Source organism: Anabas testudineus, chromosome 15 (genome assembly GCF_900324465.2).
Source record: "Anabas testudineus chromosome 15, fAnaTes1.2, whole genome shotgun sequence".
Classification (NCBI taxonomy): domain Eukaryota; kingdom Metazoa; phylum Chordata; class Actinopteri; order Anabantiformes; family Anabantidae; genus Anabas; species Anabas testudineus.
Genome location: NC_046624.1, coordinates 4,913,878 through 4,934,021, shown reverse-complemented (window position 1 = coordinate 4,934,021; position 20,144 = coordinate 4,913,878). Strand labels below are relative to the sequence as shown.

General features: G+C 38.8%; 1 protein-coding gene across 1 annotated transcript; it reads left to right on the top strand.

Annotated features, from left to right (window-relative positions):
• The first annotated feature begins 447 nt into the window (after positions 1-447).
• On the top strand, positions 448-17,482 carry LOC113159265 (rab11 family-interacting protein 2). The gene is made up of 6 exons (XM_026355872.1): positions 448-620; positions 1,304-1,899; positions 5,136-5,542; positions 6,799-7,144; positions 8,403-8,475; positions 10,658-17,482. The coding sequence occupies exons 2-6, from the start codon at positions 1,547-1,549 to the stop codon at positions 10,880-10,882; spliced, it is 1,404 nt and encodes a 467-aa protein (XP_026211657.1). The 5' UTR covers positions 448-620; positions 1,304-1,546; the 3' UTR covers positions 10,883-17,482.
• The last annotated feature ends 2,662 nt before the right edge of the window (positions 17,483-20,144 follow it).

Sequence of the window (20,144 nt, the reverse complement as noted above, 5' to 3'; positions counted from 1 at the left end):
CACTTGTCAAGTGGGGGGACGAGCATGTCTGTGTTCATTGAGGCGAACCCCTTATCTGCACCTCCATGTCCCACTCATGAGACAAAAGCACTTCCCATGTTTGTATGATTTACCTCTCAAGAAAAGCGCGGCCCCGAGCACACTCACACGCGTGCACATGCAAAAGAAAAACATATATTGAAAATCATTAGTTTTGCCTCTATTTGCTACTTCCCCGCACAGTGATCTTCCAATTCAACACCAGCAGTGGATACACACACATTTGGCTTCTTTGTCCACTTCGTTTCTTTTCTTTCTTTGTGCCGTTTATTGCTTTTTAAACCAACTTTGTTTCTCACTTGTAGTTTAATAACCAAGCTGCTGTGCTCGTCCACGTGTGCGTGAACGCGTGCGACCGCGTGAACCTTCGCCGGGGTGAATTGGAAGTGACGTCAGATGAGGAAGTAATGCTCGCCGTTGTGTGATTGCTGCGGTGGACAGCAGCAAGCAGCACGAATAACTAACAATGAGCACTGGCTGACATTTGTGTCGCAAACCAGCGCATGAATGTCTCAGTGAAAGCGTCTCGGATGAGCTGAAATGCTGAATGTTCTTCTAGTGGTGGTGAAAATGTCGCCGAGGTAAGTAGCCGTGTGATGCTCTGTGATTGCTAGCTCTGTAGCTAGCTCCATGCATCTAACATTAACCTGTAGTTTAACAAAACGTTAACAACAATAACTTCATCTAAACCTTAACAAACTGTGTAGAGCAAACGATATAAAGTCGTTTTCATGCATGAGTCGACTTGAGTAGTTTGTAGAATAAAAGGTTAGCCATAATGATAAACCTGTGACAAGATATATTCACAATTTACACTAGAAGAATATGCTTAGTCTTAGTAATGAGTCATCTAGAGATCAAACCTGGACCTGCTCTTACAGAAGGCAGTGACAACAGGGAATTGACAGCACCCATCTTCATTTTAAAACAGTACATTTTTATATTCTTGTTCTCTGTCAGAAGTTCAATTTTCAGATAAAATTATTTGGAAGTAATATATGAAACAATCATGCTACCATCCCACTGAGTCACTCGCTAATTTGTTGACAATGGCATGTGTCATAGGATTAAATCATCAGTATTCGTCTTGATTTGGCAGCTTAGGAAGCCCTATGTACAGAGACTGTACACATTTCTGTAGTGCAGTGTGTTTTAGTCTTGATATTTCCTGCTACTTAATTCAAAATCACATGTTGATGCTCTGCCAAATTTAAATACACATATAACTTATGTTATGGTTGTTTCTGTATTTTATTTTCCCCAGATGACTCACCAGTGGCTTGGGCATCTGTGATCTGACAAAAGATGAGACTTGCTCGGTTTGTCAGACTTGTCATTGTGTTTAATGATTGCAACTGTAGACGCATGAACTACACTCACATAGACCAAAAACTTTAGTGAATCATGGTTGTTGCTTTTTGTATATCACAATCACTAGAAACACTAGCTACTTAAATGATCATTTAGTTTATTTTGAATGGATTTTCGTAAATAACCAGTCCTGAAAATGTCACTGGGTGAGCAGTCTCAAAAGTGGTTTCCAACCCATGTCCAAGCCACTGTTCTGCAAGCAACTGGTTTACAGCCCAAGGGCAAAAATGGCACCAATGATGCCTACACTATCATCCAGCTGGGCAAGGAGAAGTACTCAACATCTGTGGCAGAGAAGACACTTAACCCTGTCTGGAGAGAAGAAGCTTCCTTTGAATTACCAGGTCTACTATTAGAGGGAAACCCTGAAGTATATGAACTCTGCCTTATAGTGATGCATCGCTCCTTGGTTGGGATGGACAAGTTCCTGGGTCAGAGGTCCATCAACCTTAATCAAATATTTGATAACAAGGAGAGAAAGAAAACCGAGTAAGTCATTTAGTGTTAAAGAAAAGTTAAGATCTCACCACAGTTCACATCATTTCACAATAAGCCATACCTCTGCAATTTTGATAAGCTGCATCACTTTTACTTCCCAGGGATAATCAATGATTACTGTTTTATTTCAATGCAGTAGGTTGCATGTGCGAGTGTTTGTATATTCATTAAGACGTGCAAATCAACAGTTCAAAATTAGGATAGGAATTTTATGAGAGGACAAGTTCATGTCTGTTAACACATTTCTACAATATTGATTTGTTCGGTTTAATTATGTCAGCTTGTCTTAACAGTTAACCTTTAGCTCAAGTGGATATGAAGAATCAAATTTAATGTAAAACGCGTACTCTCTCTTTTCATCTGTCACTGCAAATTTACAGTACTATGAAAGTACTACACAGAGCCACAGTGAGATACTAAATAAAATAAACATGGGTAACAAAACAGTGCAGGAAAAAACATAAATTATCAAGCTTCCAAACTGTCTACTGTATAGTGAAGGAAAATGGCACGTCCTTTACATTTGGATGCGACTTCATTTAGTTATCCTGTTTAGATCTTGAATTTTAAAATTAAGCTATTTATATTAAGTCTTCTGCATCACACATACAGAATTGTGAGCTCTTTTGCATGTGATTCATATAAAATTCAAGTATTGCACGACTCCATCTCACAGTCATGCGACAATGTGCTGCAGTTTGAGCAACAGACTTCTGAGAGGAAGTGGAAAATATTGGAAGAACTATTCCAGACATAAGTGGATTACAGCATGTGCTATGTTAGTTATTTGTCACATTTGCCACACGTGTTATTTCCATATTAGGCTACATCTCTGGACCTAATGTCAGTATTGTATTATGTTGGACATGCTATATTCTGCACTCTGTTCTCAATTAAGTTCATGACCTTAGTCATGTGCGCCACATGTTTTAAATACCATTGTATTGTCTTATGAATTTGGTTTAGAACAACGTTTTATTAGATAGTTCTGTTCTGTTTTAATTTAAAGATCTGTAGCCCTGTAGGTGAACTGGTCTAACAGAAACACCAGATTGTTTCTTTTTCAGCTTTAAACTAAGTAACACAACAATCACAGATGAGGTAGTGCATTCTTCCTTACTTAGTGACCACAAATGGGTTTGTATTTTTCCATCTTGTTGTTGACCCTCTATTGTTTGAGGCTTTGCATGAATTGGCCTTCATTCTTGACAGATTATTTTTAACTTAATCACTGGCTCGGTAAGCACCAGTTGGCCTGACTGAAACTAGTGGAGCTGGCCAAACGTGTCCTGTTAGCCACTCCTAAAGATACAATTGTTTTTAAAGGTGTGGATGGAGTACGTTCTGTTCTTCACAGCCCAACGAACCTAGGTTTGAATCTGGGCCTATACTGTTCTTCTTTCCTCAGCTCAAGAGAAATGCAAGTCAGGCCTTGTAGCAGTGATACTGGTCACAGGTTGTGGTTCCTATGCTCAGCACTTGCGGGGATAAGATTTGCCTCCTTGTGTTTAACAAATATAATGTTTGAGCAGATTGAGTGAATGAATATATTTAGAGTAAATTCAACAAACATGCTGTTCATACTACCATAGCTAGAAGAGGACAACTTTGGATTTTTAACCCTTGCGACTGAGGCACACATATGCCTCTCAACCCTGCATTAAGTAAACAGAACAACCAAAATGGATCTGAATCTGGTGCTAATTAGCTAACTGCTTATTTCAGAGTGGGGAGACATTAGCACACTTCCCCTTTGCCCATCAGTTGGGAGAATCACAATACGTTCTAATCAGTGCGCATGGGTTTTATTTGTTTTAGGTGCCTGAGCTGATGCACCTTGAGGCTGTGGGGTTTTTTTTTAAAAGAGGTTCTGTAATGGATATGCCCATGATGCATGTTGGCCTAATCCCACACTGCAGGCATACTTGACAATGACGCAGGCACCCTAGATACTATATCCACACTCCACAGTGGGTCTGTCCATCTGCAATGTTTTTGAACTGACAAATTGGGAAGGAAAGCCCGTCTTGATATCTGAGTAGGCAGCCCATAATTATCACACACCTGTGTTTGTTGATTGTGAGGAGTTTCCCAGCAGTCCAGGCCCAAGTGGGAGGATTGTGGTTCCAAGCACAGAGAGGTTTATCTTGGCCTTGAGACACACGTGAGGTGCAGCCCCGGCCCCACGGCAGCAGCGTGCTGTGGCTGCTGATCACACTGAGCATGTCGCGCAGCCTGGGAATTGGACCCAGCAAGGCCTTTAATGGCAGAGCTCCTGGGCCAAAAGCCAGATGGTTTTGAACAGCTGCGGTTTTTAAAGAACAAATACCAACACCTTTTTTCGGGCTGGACTGATATTTCAGAGTTGAATTGAGGGGACATTGGAAATTTTTTATTTTAATCCAGGAAGAAATATCAGTAATTGTATTTAAATGTATGTAATAGCTCAAGTGGGTTTTAGTTCATGAGGAAATTTGATTGTGTTGATTAAACTGCACCATCATGGGGGTGAATGTGTGGGCAGGCCAATGTTAAGAGCACACCCATAACATTTCCTAGATTTACACAAACTACAGTTTTTTTCATTCTGATGTTGGTTTCTTGAACGACATCGTCACGAGGTCTGTAACACAGAGGATATGTCTCATTAGCATGTATGAACTGTTGGCTTGCCCTGCGACGTGGCTTTGCAATTTCCCAATTGCTTGTCGTTGCATTTCTGAACAAAGGCCAGATTTGTGCAAATGCCACTTTATTTTGCTCAGAGTGAAGGCATAAATCCCATTACTTCTAGTTGAAAAAGCAGAGAGGTTAAACAAATAGGAGCCCAAAAGCTGCTTGAAATAGTCTATATTATTCAGCACCATGCTATTTCTTACGTTCACTCTGCAAAGAATGTTTGTCCTCTGAGTGATAAATTGCATTCTCACTTGTGTCAGAAAGCGTTTTAAGTCCCTGTATGTGTATCTAGTTTTTGGATTATTCTGTTCAAATTAGCCTTTTCGTTGGTCTCCATAAAGAAGCAGGTAGAGCACATTAGAAAGAATGTGGGCTTTTTTTCCAGTTCTCATATTGTTTGGTAGCGTAAAGACAACATTCTGGCTTTGTACACCTGTCTTTCTGAATCATGTTCAATTACCTGCAGTCAACTCAGGCGATTTTCATCAATCCTACTAATTTTTTTATAAATTAATAAGGTAAAGCTTCTTCCACTCTGGCCGTTTCAGCTGGTATTCTTTGGAGTCCAAGTCAGGGAAGAAAAGGAAAGAACGAGGCCGCATCCAAGTCAGCATCCAGTTCATGAGGAACAACATGACAGCCAGTATGTTTGACCTCTCCATGAAGGATAAGCCCCGCTCGCCTTTTTCCAAACTCAAGGACAAGATGAAGGGTCGCAAGCATGACAGCGGCTTCGGTGACACATCTTCAGCCATCCTGCCTCGCTCTGCCGTCTGTGACTCGGAACCCAGTCGTCAGTCCTTCGCCCCAGAACCGCAACCCCAGCCTGAAGCAAAAGCCAAGAGAACACTACTTGCTGGGGCCCATAAACTCTCTGCAGCCCATTCCATGTCAGATCTAATTGGGACCCACTTTCGGCCCAAGCTGGACTCCATGAACTCTATAGAAGAGAGTGGTGAGTACCAAAGCTTTTATATAACTGATTTGTTAAAACGGTTTGTTTCAGGATTTGTTTTATTTGCAATTGAAATGAGTAAACTTTTATTACTGCTTGACATGTGTCTGAGGGCTGTTGATAAAATAACACAAATTCTTATTTTTTACAAAGTGTAGTTATTAGTGATTACTAAGTAATTGTTTCCTTTTTGTATGTTAGTATTCAAAGCTGAAAGAGTCGTGGTACAAGCCAGAGACTAGTACCTAAGAAAACATCAGCTCCAGCTAAAGGAGATTTTATTCTCAAACATTAAATTGACTTATACTTTTATAATTTTTTGTTTTGTACTGTGTCTTAACACAATGTTTCTGGACAGGAATTAGTTAGCTTATTCTTCTTGACACAATGATACTGTTAATATGAGGTGCCATTATTATTCTGTTATTTCTAGAGGCTATTAGTAGAGGTTGATAGAAGTCATAGTGGTATGCTATATAGACAAATATGACTGAAATGTCTTTAATAATCCCTGTGGTCAGGTATTGATTAGCAACTGTGATATACCCTAAAAGGACAGTATGGTCATTCTGTAGCAGTAAAAGTCATTTTTCCTTCCAATCCTGCAGGTAATTATCTAAACTGTATCAGTCATTCATTGATGACTCTGTTCTAAATGTACAAACAATCTCAACATACATATGAAGAAGCATTGCTCAACTCCCTGGTTGTTCCATTTTGACTGCCTGATGTCCACTGCGCAGTTATCCTGGTTAGTTACAGCATGATAATTTTGACTTTATCTCATGAGCTGCTTTGTGATCATTCGAATTGGCCGGCAGGGGAGGGGAACCTACACAGAGGCGCAGGCGTAGGCGTTATGCAACAGCAGATTTGGAGGATATGAATAATAAAACAAGCTGTCCTAAATCACTGCTCACAATTAAATGTTTGTTTTGTGGGGTGGAATTAGTTGGAAAAGTCACAAGGCCAGCTTGCAAAATAACTAATCAGCACAGAGTTTAGATCTTTGCATGTTTTTTTTTTTATCTTGGTAAGAAACGTATGAAAAGAAAACAGGCATTGATCATTCACCTCTTGGAATGGCATCAAATCAGTGATCACTGGCCATTGAAAAACTGCAGCAGATCATCCTAAACTCTGCCACAGATAATCATACAAATTAAAACAACATTTGACTCTGTGTGTTTAGTTACTTGAATATTGTTTTAATTGCGACTCCATAATGTTTTTGTTTTCTCTGCTTGGGAGTACAGGTGGACCTCACAGGCGTTCCCAGAGCGAAGTGCCAGGCTACCAGGACGGTGAGGCACACAGTGACCCTTTCACTGATATCAGTGACACCCTGCCACAGAAGTATGCCACGCTCCCACGCAATCGCAACCCATTTGAGGGGGAGCACGGGCAGCTGTGGGACCGGGCAGAGCGGAAGGAGAAAAAGGAGAAGGTCAGCCTGCTGGAACGTGTGACGGGAAAGAAGGAAGGTCGGAAGACCAATAATGAGGCGCGTTCGGGCAGCTCTGGAGACCTGCGGTCCCCCAACCCCTTTAGTGGAAACTCCCAAACAGACACCAACCCTTTCAGCTCTAACTACAAAGCCAGGTGGTTCCCTGTTTTGTTTGATCTGTTATATTCATCAAAATGTATAGACGCCCCACAACTTTTTTGCCGGTACTCCACGCGGTGTTCACCTCAAAAAATTTTTATAGCTTTCTTTTAGCCATCGTAGCGTTGCCTCAGTTTGTACGAGGTTTTCTTATCAACATTCCTATAAACAAGACCTATAAATCACCTTAGATATCAAATATAAAACAAAGTTTGAAAGATGCTTTTACAAAATAGAATTATACATAATAAATATAAAAGACCAATAATACAAAATATATAAGATTAAAGCCATGTTTTAGAATATAATTAAACACATGGAATATTTTATCTTAAACCATTGGTGAGGTGAAAAAGAAAAGGTTAAATATTAATTTTATCCAATACAGATCACAACAACAAACAATTATTAGACAAACTGCTCCAAGGATTTAGTTTGATGGAGTAGTTCATTTCAGTGTCTGTGATCCTGTGTTTATCTCAGCTATGGAACTAACTTCCTCATACATCATGTTCCACTTATACCACTACATCATTTCTTCCATGCCCTAAATTTAGTCGTCATACATGTGGCTAAAATTGGCATTTTGCTCCTATATACCAGTGGTTGTTAAACATTTGTAGTATATTGATCCTGTGTTTTGTTTCCTTTTTGTTGCTGTCTTGCTTCCCTAAGAGACAGCTACTGTACTACAGGATATTAGTTACAGCTTTCTCATAAAGTTTGAAATACTTTGTTGATCGACTATCTACTATTGTTGTACAAACATTTCCACAGAGTCCGTTACATCTATTTCCTGCATTACATAAAGAATTGGTGAGCACTGTGGATAAGTTCTGGTTTATCAGTGAAGAAGGTGTCATTAGTGGCTCTTTAGAGAGCCTGGGCTTGATAACGGAGCCCTCTGAGCCACAGTAATGAGATCTTCTGCAGAGATAGACCACCCAATTAACCACTTATCTCTGTAGGCACTAGTTCATCATCTTTACTGCTGCCTTTGTCATACAGTAGCTCTGTGGTCATTTATAATGTGCTACGCGAACATAAAAACTTGGTTTAGAGTTCAGTATTTATGGAGGAACCTATTCAGAACTGCAGCACAATGCCACAATGTTATTTTACATCCGTCACCATATGACTGTACTATTAATTAGCACATTGTATAGACATATTAGAATAATTTTAATTATACCTAACATATACACTGTAAGACATTTGTGTGAGTACTTGTCTTTCTTTTTGATTATTCTGCAGTGATACAAAGACAGCAGGAAATGAAGACAGCAGCTTTGGCCACAGGAAGAAGGATGTCTACGGCAAGAAAAGCGTAAGAAAAGCAGCACAGCATTTCTTCTAAAAGTTAATGATTGGTCAGGTGATGTTGTGCCACGATGTCAGTTTTACCTGACAGTGACTGAGAAGAAAAAAGAAATGACCCAAACAGTTGCAACTGTGTTGTTACTTCCCATCTAGTGTCTTACAGATTTAAAAAAAATGAGAACTCTAAGTTTTATTTGATATAGCAGCTGGTGACACTGATCTCAGAGGCCTCTGAAAACTCAGATGTGCCACTCAACTAATTAGCCGCTGCACACATCGGTCATCCTTTCTGATCCGATCATAATTTGAAGCAGTGTGAAATTTGGGTCTGTAAGGTCAGTTGTTAGTTGTGTGTGGCAATGATTCTGTAATTGGAGATTTTTTTTTTTTTTTTGGTTGAGGAAAGGCATGGAAATGTCACTTGTTTTTCTTTTTAATGATTATTACATTATTTGTCCATGACACATGTGTTTAGTTTAAATTATCTTTTTCCTGTTTGATAAAACCTGAAATTTACCGCTATTACACAGCGAAATTGGTATTTACGAAGAAGCAGTGGGAACGGCAGCTAAAGTGATGCCTAAATGAGAAGGAGAATGCTGATAATGGCTTTCCTCACCTTTCTTTGTGGGTGTTGAGGGCTGTCAGTATCCACACATGTGCCCCTGTGCATGCCGCAGTGCCTCGCAGCATTGGCAGCTCCCATTTCCTCTGCTTCAAGGCCCTAATTAACCACACACAGGGGGGAGGGAGGGCAGTGGGAGATTTCAAAGGACTGAGCTTTTAGATTCTCAGAACTGAGCTCATTAGAAACTGTAATGACACAACTGGAGAATGCCAAGTGTGTGCCTTATCTTCTCCTCACTACTGATCGCAGAAAAATGGTCATCATTACTTTGCCGGTTCATGGTCATTTCCAGGCCTTTGTCACTATCCACTAAAGCTCCTCATCACTATGCTGTGTGTGTGTGTATGCATGAGAGAGAGAGAGTAAGTTTGTGCATGTACACATGCTTGTATGAGAAGCCAACATGCACTTCCATATAGCTGTCTTATTCCCTGTCAGATGGCTTAAGTATGGTATCTTTAAGCGAGATGCCCTTTTGTGTTCTGTGTGAGGAATAGGTTACTGAGCTCTGTTCTGAAAACCCTGCTTACATTGGACATTTAATCTCGGTGGCAAATATTTCATTTAGGTTTGTGTCGCCGCACAGTAGCTTCTATGCTGTTTGAAGCGATAAGATACCCAGTAAGCAGTCCCGCTTCAGGTCTTTCTGCATTGTCTTTAGCCAGCAGTAAAGGCTTGGATGGTGCATGGGAGTGGAAGCTGATAAGTGTGGTATTTTAAACAAGGTAAAGGCTTTGCTTCCCTACCCGTTCGGGGGAGGATGCCCAGCACTGAAGCGATAAAGTGGACCCTCATTAAAAACGATTACAGCTCCTCTTGTACCCATGCAATATGATCTGCACATACCGTACCACACTGCTCTCTCCAAATATTGTAGATTGTCCTCAAAAAGCAAAGCTGGGCATGGCATGCATCCTTATTTTGGTATTTATTAGGCTGACCTTTGATTGTAGAAATATGCAGGCTGGTGTTTCCCCCTCAAAACAAAGATTCTATTTTTTGGACGGGGGGTGGGAACTGTTTTTTGTTAAGTCCTGGCAGCCTTGCAAGAGTTTTTGCCAGAAGTCTCTAGTTAGAGAGATCATGCTTTTAGATGCTTAAAGCTGAAGGCAAATGAAGACAACTTCCTCAAGCTGTTTTCTGTAGTGTCAAAGTTAAGTCCCATTAGAGGAGTTAAACTGCCCTTGATTCATTATAAACACTGTTAGACAGTATTAAATCGTAACATCTGCCATAGACTTCATTGTCAATGCTAAATCCCCGGAGAACAGTCTCATCTTAACAACACTCAATTAGCCTTTATTAGCAACAGAGAACAAGAGATACATGATGTAAACACATCGTGACTTAAACACGACTTGTGCCAACACGCCTAATTAGTCTATTTTCTCTGTCGTATTGTGAGCAAACTTCGAGGGCGTCTTTACTCTTACCTCTGTCATCATATGCTGACATTTTATAGGAGAAAATACGTCTATGCATAATATGGTGATGGGGGGGGGTATGTAACCTCAAAACCTGCTACACTTAAGATGGGCATTTGCTTGTTTTTCTTTTTTAGGAGGTGACACAAGAAAGCATCGCCGCCTATAGCAGCTTATCGTTTGAGGAAGTTGTGCAGGAACTCATCAAGCAGAAAGAAGTGGTGAAAAAGAAAGACGCCCACATCAGGGAGCTGGAAAACTACATAGATAATCTACTTGTACGTGTCATGGAGGAGACGCCGAGCATTCTGCGGACCCCCTACGAGCCAAAAAAGAAGGCGGGTAAACTTAATAAAAAGTAGGAAGAAGCAAAGAAACACAGGATCAAGAGAAGGTTTAGTGGTAGCATGTGTATCAGTATCATGGTAAAATAAGTGGGAACAAATAGGATAGATCAAAGCCAAACTTCTAATTGAGTTATGTCTTTACTTTAGAACATTTATATCCAATTGATTAAGTTTTTTTATAGACTTTTTTCAGTGTTTTGGTTATTTTAGTTCTTGCAGGTTTTCTGCCCTCTTTTCCTGTATTTCCATTTTAAAATGACTTTATGAATACTTGTGGTACATTTTAGGTACTTGAACACAAATTCATCGTTTGATTCAAATCGAATCCATATTTTTTAAGAAAGATTAGGATTTACTATATTGTATGCACTGGTGAACCCACAGACGACCTGCGGCACATGCAACTAACGTAATACAGTGTGCCCAAAAGCTCTAATGGTATTCACGCAGCCAAATACATGTTGACCAGATGCTGTAGTTGTGTGCTGATAGATGGTCAAGTGGTCGATTAGATGAAAGTTTAGTTATTGTGTTTACACCCAAGCACAAGTCTTGAACTTGCCACTTAAACTACCATGTACATTTAGGAGTGGTAGTATGAGCTTAGTTCCAGTCCAGTTTCTCTGCTGCAGATGTGACTGAACTCTGCTCTAAATGTGTGTTCTTAGAAAGACTTGAAGGCGTACATTAAGAATTAGCTGTTTTTTAAATGAAACATTCCTTTTTATCAATTACTAACTTTTTATTCTCTATTTTATTTGATTTTCTTTTTCCCCTCACAGTCTCACAGTTGTTCTTTAACTCACTCTAACTTTAAGTGCAATAATCATAACTTAAGCATCTCACTTTATGATCTGCTGGTAATTATTATGTTTACATTTTGAGTTAAACTCTCCTCTTAATATTGTTAAAGCCTAATCAGATTGGCCAGCCTTCATCTCCTTTCAATAACCTGTAGTTTCTTTTGCTGAGATTGTATGTGTGGTACCTAGAGTAGCTGCACATGTGGATACTTGCTGAACAATCGTTTTAATTTTTTAAAGAAATGTATCATAGCTTATTTACATATGAATGTTATTTCAATGTGTTTGCAAGGTCCTTTATGGTAAAATGCTACCGTATCCAGTATCCCCTCCCACCCCCCTCTACCGCTGTATTATTACTGTACAGATAGTACAAATCTAAGAAATACTTTGCGCATTTAATGAAGTATTTATGTATTAAGCATTTACTGACACAGTTTTAAATGCAATTCACAATATCTGTTTACCTTTAGTGCTATTCTTGTCACAGTTGTATTATGTGCTATGGCTCAGTATATTTCAGCTAATTTCAACATTCCTCTAAGTGTGTCTTGTGGTTCACTGAGTGTTTATGGAAGGAACTGTTTGAGGTAAACAATCAATGGTTGTCAATCAGGGCACAAATACAACCCAGGTTCTAAAAAAGGTTAGGACACTGTGTAACATGTAAATAAAAACAGAACACAATGATTCATTAATCACTTTAAATGTAATAGTACAAAGACAACATTTTTTGAAAACATATGCTGCAAATGTTTTTTTCCATATCAAGCGTGATATAAGATTTCAGCTGCTCAACAACTCGGGGGCCTTCTTTGTTGTATTTTTCACTTTATAATGTGCCAAATGTTTTCAGTGGGTTACAGGTCTGGACTGCAGGCAGGCCAGTTTAGCACCCACACTCGTTTTACAGAACCAAATGTACAGAATGTGGTTTGGCATTGTCTTGCTTAAATAAGTACGATGTTCCTTGAACAAGTCTGGATGGCAGCATATGTTACTCCAAAACATGTATACATTGTTCAGCGTTATTGGTGCCTTCACAGATGTGTTAGCCTTCCACTAATAGACCCTCATTCCATCACGGATGCTGGCTTTTGAACTGGATGCTGAGAACAGGCCTCTATAGCCCAGAGAACAGGGCATCCATCATTCCAAAACAAGTTTTAAATTCTGAATTGTCAGACCACAGAACCAAAATGAGTTTGGGCCCAGACTAGGTGTTGTTTCTGGACCTTGTTTGTTTTTTTTTTTGTTTGTTTTGTTTTTTTTAACTTTACTTACTATCAGGAAATTTTTCTGAACCCATGCAGTGTGTTTTGGTTTTTTTAGCTACAGAATCATGTCTATTTCTAATGCAGCGCCACCTGTATATATTATCTAGTGATACTATGTACTGTAGACATTTAAATAGTCAAATTGAAGTATCATTTACGTTGCAAAACATTAATCTATTTTTCTTTATTGAACTATGTACCCATGCAGTAAATGTCTCCCGATTTTAATTTTAATTTAAGCCCAATTTTTGTGATGCTCTGTTGAGATACTGAGTTTTTTTTTTAAATTCTTTGTTAACATTACACAGCTTTTCCATTTTTTGTAGCCCCTGTCCCACACTTCAGAAACATTTTGCCGGCATCAAGTTCAAAATGAGCATACATTTATCACATTTCACAGTTTCAACATTTAATATGTTGTCTTTGTACTATTTTCAACCAAATATAGTTTAAAAGTGATTTTCTAATCATTGCTTTCTGTTTTTATGGACATTTTATACAGCGTGACACAGTTTAAGAGATGCTTCCTGTTGTCATTTCACATTTTTGTGTCATTACATGTTGCCTGTTTGTGATGCAAATGTCATAACATTTGTTGTTACCACATTTAACAGTGCACCTTAATTCCCTTAATTTATCAGTTTCTACTGAACAAATGCTAAGTGTGCTAAGGGGCAGCTGTCTGATCGCACTGCTGCTACTAAAATTAAATTAATGACCACTTAAAGGTTTTAGTCTCAGGAGGAGGCCAAGTTTTAATCACCTGTTCCTGAGTTTGTGCGAGACATTCAACGACATACTATCATCAGATGTTTAGTTGTTTTTTTCCCTATTTAACAGAAAGCAGCTTCATGTACAGTGTTAAACATGCTTTGTGTTATCGTAGTTACTGTTCTTTACTCAAAAGTGGCACACCATTATGAATGCTGACATAACAGCTAACATCTCCATGAGATGATGATCCAACTTGTCTAGTTGCTGGTATTAATTAATCTGGTGTTTATATGTGTTTTGTAGTTCATTTCCCATCTCATGTTTTTTAGAGTATTTGACCTTTACACTGTACGATACCAAATCACAGGTGAGACGAAGTGGAATGTCAACAGCTAGAAACACTTCAATTAATAATTAGTTTAATTTTATTTTTTTCCTGAATGTTGCACTGCTCAGAAACACATTTTTTCATGTACTGTTTTTTTTTTTTTTTTTTGTCTTCCTGCTGCTGGGAACAGTTATTTCATCTTAAGATATAACGCCTGAATCTCTTGTCACTGAATGTATTCTGGTTGGCTTTAAAACACACTGAAATGTTTAACGATATACTTTACACTAATAAGGCCACTGAACCTTGCTTGCCTTTAAAGTATTTGGTGTTTCTAGTGACATCATTTCATGTGTGTTTGTTTGTTTGTTTGTTTTTGTTTTTGTTTGTTTAATTGGTTGGTTTTGTTTTTCTTTTTAAATACAGACCCAACTCACACACTTGTTACGTGTGGTTTTGATGTGACCCAGATGTTGGGTAAATTCTTTTGAATTGAGGAAAAAAAAGAAGATTATCTGATCTGCATATGTTTGGTAAAGCCAAAAAAGTTTGAATCAGTTTGTAAAATCACACAAGAATTATGAGAGTCTAATTAGGAAGATATGTGGATAAGAATCTGTTTTCCATTATGGAAAAGCTTCTCACTGGTTGCCTTCCTACATGTGTTGAAGTGTAAACTCTGTTACAGGCTTTATCAGCTGCTTTAACTCGCCTGTACTGGGAGTTAACCAGTTGTTCATGGACCTCGTCAAGCTCTTAGTACTTCAAGTGTACATACTGTAAAGTCACTTTGTAATACCAGTTCACCTTCCTGGGTTTTTTTTGCACATTTTGCTTTGCTTTAAAATGTTTGAAAATGTGCTTCCGGGGAGTTGATACTGTCTGGGATTCAAAGTATTAAATATGCTCATTGAAATTTCAAAAGTGGGAATATTAATAAGTATTCACCACCCATCTTTCGTCTAAGCTAAACTGACTAGACATTGGCGACGGTAATTTTATTGTGATACTCTGGCTTTTTATTAGTTGTTCTTTTTCAGGCCTTTTTGTTTCTATGCTGTAGATCTTGTCCCTTGTTTGCAAAAGCAAATACATAGATTACTCTGAGCGATATTTTATATTTTGCATCATAAAGTGTTAAAGAAAGAGCTGAATGGAAAAGGTGATTTACACTCACACTGTCCCAACATTATGCACTAAAGCTTCATGCTTTGTTTGAATGATGAAATAACAAAGATGAGGCCTGAAGACTATTAATGTTGACTGTATTTGACTACATAAGGTTGTTGTTTTTTCTTTTGCTCTGTTTCTATATTTGCTATAATTTTGTGCATTGCTATGTCTCTCACACACTTTTTTTGTTTGTTTGTTTGTTTGTTTTTTATTAATGCCAGTGTTTGACTATGTAGAGCACTCACAACACTTACAGTACAGTCAAAATTCACTTAAAAAAATTCCCACCCTGGAATTTAATTTAATTTTATATAAATTGCGCAGGTTGCAGGTGAATGTCCGCCCCATTCCAAAAACAACAATAGTGATTTTTTTTTCTTCTCCATGTTGATGAAGCATGCATTGAACCTTTTGATGAAGATGACATAAAGCTCGAGTCGGATCTCACAATCCTCATCTGGCAGTCTTTTAAGTCTTCTACTGATAATATGATGCAGCTTGCCATAGGCCACATACAGCTGCCAGACACTAAGACTTAAGCTCTGGCTAAATCCCCTGACGGTGCTTGTAATGTGGCACAGAGTTTTGAAGGAAATGATGACTGTGTTCATAAAAGATTTCACCAGTTAGCAAAGCTTTATTGAGTACACAAATTGTATGGAGGCAGACACCCAGAGGCCAGAACAATTAAACATAATATGAGTTGAGTTTTTTTGCCAACAAGGCATTCTGACATTTTGATAGTGACGTGTTGGTTTCCTTCAGAACGTAGTCAGTGTGTAGCTACTGGTCTGGGGAGTTCACTCAGGCACATGCTTTTGCTCATGTAAACAGATGATCCTGGTCTCTGCATGTTGATCACATTTTTTGATTATGTAACACTATATAACAGCCAAATTCAGTGGCATTTTCCTGATCTTGAAACGCATTCATTCCACTAAAGTGAGCTTGTTTTCACCATTACATGACCACATTATAACAGACCGAATTGTATAGTGTGTAAATTGCTTAACAAATGTACTTTCATCTGAGAGGCTAGGTGATTTTTTGTTTAATATTTTCACATAAGAGCCAATATGCAAGATTTTCGTACTTGGATGTTATTGAGAATAAGAATGTACGTCTTTTCTATTACTGTATTTCTGGTTACACACTGGGGTCTATATCATGTACAGTGGATAGAAGAAGTATGTGAACCTGATGGAACTGTGTGGTTTTCTGCATTCAGTTGTCATAAAACGTGATCTGATCTTCATCTAAGTCTAATATAATGTGCCTAAAATGATAACATAAAAAATTCCGATCTTTGGTGTCGTTATTGAGAACAACCATGAAAAACCTCATAGTAATAGTGGAAAAAGTGAACACTTGGAGTTAATTACATGTTGGAGGAATTTTAGCCCATTCTTCTTGGCAGAACTACTTTAGCTCTGTCATGTTCTTTGGACGTCTTGTGTGTGGCTCTGCTAAAGTTGTTCGATGGTATCTCTTTTGGGTTGAGGTCTGGGCTCTGACTTGGCCACTCCAAAACGCAGATTTTTCTGAAACCATTCTGTTATGTGTTATATGTTATGTGTTTTGGGTCATTGTCCTGTTGCATCACCCATTCAGAGTTTCAGCTGACGTACAGACATTCTCACATTATTCTGAGGAATTTTTTGATACACACAAACGGCAGCTTCCTTTGTGGTGTCCTGCCATAGACACCCTGCCTGTTCAATATTTTACCTACTGTAGACTCATGAACACAGAATCTTTCTCTTTTGTTGCCTCTGTCCCACACTTCGGTAACATCCCTCGGGGTTGGTTCTTTACGTCATTGATGAGTGTTTGTTGTGCTCTTATGGTCATTTTCACTGGCCGCTCACTTCTTGGTAGAGTAGCCACAGTCCCAAAGTGTCTCCATTTGTAGATTGTTTGTCTAATTGCAGACTGGTGAATTTTTTTAATCTTTGACATCACTTTGTAACCCTTTCCAGCTTTATGTAAATCAACAATTCTTGATTGTAGCTCCCCTGAAAGCACCTTTTGGTGAGGCATGGCTCACATAATTGATTCTTCTTGTGCAGAGCAAACTTAAAAAGTTAGAGCAGTTGTTGTCAGTCAAAGCAACTCTAGTCCACACCTCCAAATGAATATTCTTAACTTATGCCAACTCAATTAGATTGTTTGAGGTCATTATTCAAAGGGTTCATATACTTTTTCTATTCGCACTGTTAGGTGTATAGCAGTAAATAAATGTTATTAATAAATAATAAATGTTATTATTTTAGGTACATTATATTTGTTAATCCTCTTGACTTAGATGAAGATCAGAGCACATTTTATGACAAATTAATGCAGAAAACCATGAAATTCCAAAAGGTTCACATACTTTTTTTTTTTTTTTGCCACTGTATGTATTGCGACAGCAGTTTAAAGTTGTTAGTGGTGACTGTGTGTAAAGAGCCAACAAACGCACTAATTCACAAGAATTTGATGATGCTTTTCTTAACATTCACCTGTTCTCAATGTACTGCAATTTGTACCTTTTAGATAATATCATCACCATTATTATTCTATTCAAATTCCAATGTTTCACTGGATGTAGTTTGAAAGGCACGAGCAAGATTGTATATTGTCCTTTTCAATAAACTCACTGCAATAAAAAATTTTGTTTTTACTTTTTTTAAACATGTATTTATTTATTTTGGTTGAGACCAAAAGCTCTAAATCCTCTAAAGACATTTAACAAATAACATTAGAATTTTATAAGGTGCCCATACATTTTCAGCAGATCTGGTTAATCAAACTCTGCAGTGTAAATCCGATGCAAATCTTCTGCAAAATGGATTGCAATGCAGCTGTCGTATCATTCTTGCGGATAAATTAAAAGCCACTCTTGACTAACTCTGATCTCACTGGCAGTTAAACCATGATTAGTGTTTTTAATTGTGCTGATTTGTGTCAAGCTTTTGTTTTCCCCCTTCTCAAAGCAGCTGTTCCTTTTGTTCTGGAGAAATTCCCATGCCTTCCTGGCAAAAGAGAGAAGTGGCATCGTTTAACAACTGAGTAGCAAGATTGCTTGTTAAAACCACACTCTAATTTGCCTATGTGTGCAACAAGGCTGTGTGAAATCTTTTGGGACAAGAAACACTTGTGTTGTTTACCGGCTGATGCTTTTGTTGAGCAGGTTTGCTTCGTCGTCACCCCGCCACGTAGCAGGTTAAAACATGACCTCTCCCCTGTCACCTCAATCTAGTAGTCCCTGAAGAGGTGCACCTCAACAGTGCAGCAGCTGCCGCAGCACAGCTCCCTGAGTTAGATCTCATGATGGAAGATGCACTGTGGTTGTAACCATGGATACTGGGAAAATACCAAATTACCTGTAATTTCTCTAATTAAATATTCTCTGAATGCTGCAGGTGGTTGAAATAGAACCGCCTGTTGTGTGAATTTAATAATTAGACTAAGCTTGTCTTTAAATGAGGCTAAACAGTCAGTAACATTTATAGTAGTTTCAGCTTCAGTGTCTTTGGTGACAGAATTGGCAGCATGCATCATGATTAATTTTTTATCTCCCTGTGTTAACTTATAGTCTGCCTTGGGTGACACTGAACACAGATAAGTGTGTAATTGGGCTTTATGTAGATGTCACCTGTTGTATTCATAAGCTCAATGGCATACTCATTGTCATCCTTTGCTCGTTCATCAACGGATTGAATTACACACGTCCCGGCGTCAGCGTGGCAGTGGCACGTGTCATCGTTGTGCATCACATTGCTGTAATTTGAGGAAATATCCAACAAGTGCTTTATGGAAGATTCTGTAGGTGCAGGAGAGCCCAAAGCGTGCAAGAAAGGGCCACCCACAGGTCACCTGTACTCCCTTTAAATATGGATGGGCGTCATAGCAGGGATCAGTGTCACCCCGCACGCGTCTCTGAATGGAAGTGCCTCAGGCAATCATGGAGAAACTTATATGAGGAGAAATTCGGCAGATGGATGAGGTGTTTTTAGGGGAAAACCAGACCTATTTGGGCAGCTGGCCTGAACTTGTTGCATGATCGTGGGCCAGATGTCAAGGTTAACCTCTTACACTCCCCAGAGGATCAGACCCCACCCGCTCACACAACTCGGCGCTCTTTGTTGGTTAGTTAACTCGTCTGAATAGGTGCTTGAGATAAATCAGGTGTCAAACGTGCAGCAGATCCCGGTGTTGTGCACCGTATTGTTGGTATTGTCTTGCTCTGATCGCTGCCACGCGTCTAGTATCAGGTGAACAATGCCAGATGACAACCAGAGCAAAGAGGGAATATGTCAGCACAAGTTGTCACTATAGTCTACGTACAGATGGGACGGACTGTCAATGAACACAAAGTGTGTCCTGTACCCATAGAGCATCCTTAGAGAAGTGTAAATAAAATATAAAACAATACAAATGAAACTGTTTGACGTTCAATACAAAACAAAGGTAAATCAGTAACATATTTACATTCATGTTGGTGTTCAACATTTAACAGGAGGTGTACAGTATACAGAGGGCATAATTAAGTGTTGTCAAAAATAGATCTTTTTTCATTTTTATGTTCTCACACTGGAATTTGAGCTTTTTTACAGAATGAAACATCTGAAGTTCATCACACCAAGTTTGCTGTAGTTCAAGTTCTTCAGTTCATTGAAGGTGAAGCAGAAGGTTCAGATGTTTCCTGCTGTGCTCAGACCTCAGCTCAGTGTTCACAGTAGGTAATCATTTACAAATACTCCTCATGGAGGATTTTAGTTGTAGCAACATTAGTTTGTGTTGTTTTTTTTAAAGTCTTCACTGATGTTAAGTGTTTCACGTCTTCTGTTTGGCCTTTTAGCAAACTTAGCTAACGTTAGCTCAGCTCAATTCACCACATTTAGCTGTTAGCCACCTGCTGTTTATAAAATTAACAAGACAACACCTCTAACTTTAATGTTAGTTTGAAAAATGCAGTTGCAGCTACATAAAACGACACC

Coding starts and splice junctions, on each gene's coding strand:
- LOC113159265 (XM_026355872.1), top strand. CDS start 1,547: ATGTCACTGGGTGAGCAGTCTCAAAAGTGGTTTCCAACCCATGTCCAA. Junction 1,900..5,135: donor AAGGAGAGAAAGAAAACCGA/GTAAGTCATTTA, acceptor TGGCCGTTTCAG/CTGGTATTCTTTGGAGTCCA. Junction 7,145..8,402: donor AGCTCTAACTACAAAGCCAG/GTGGTTCCCTGT, acceptor ATTATTCTGCAG/TGATACAAAGACAGCAGGAA.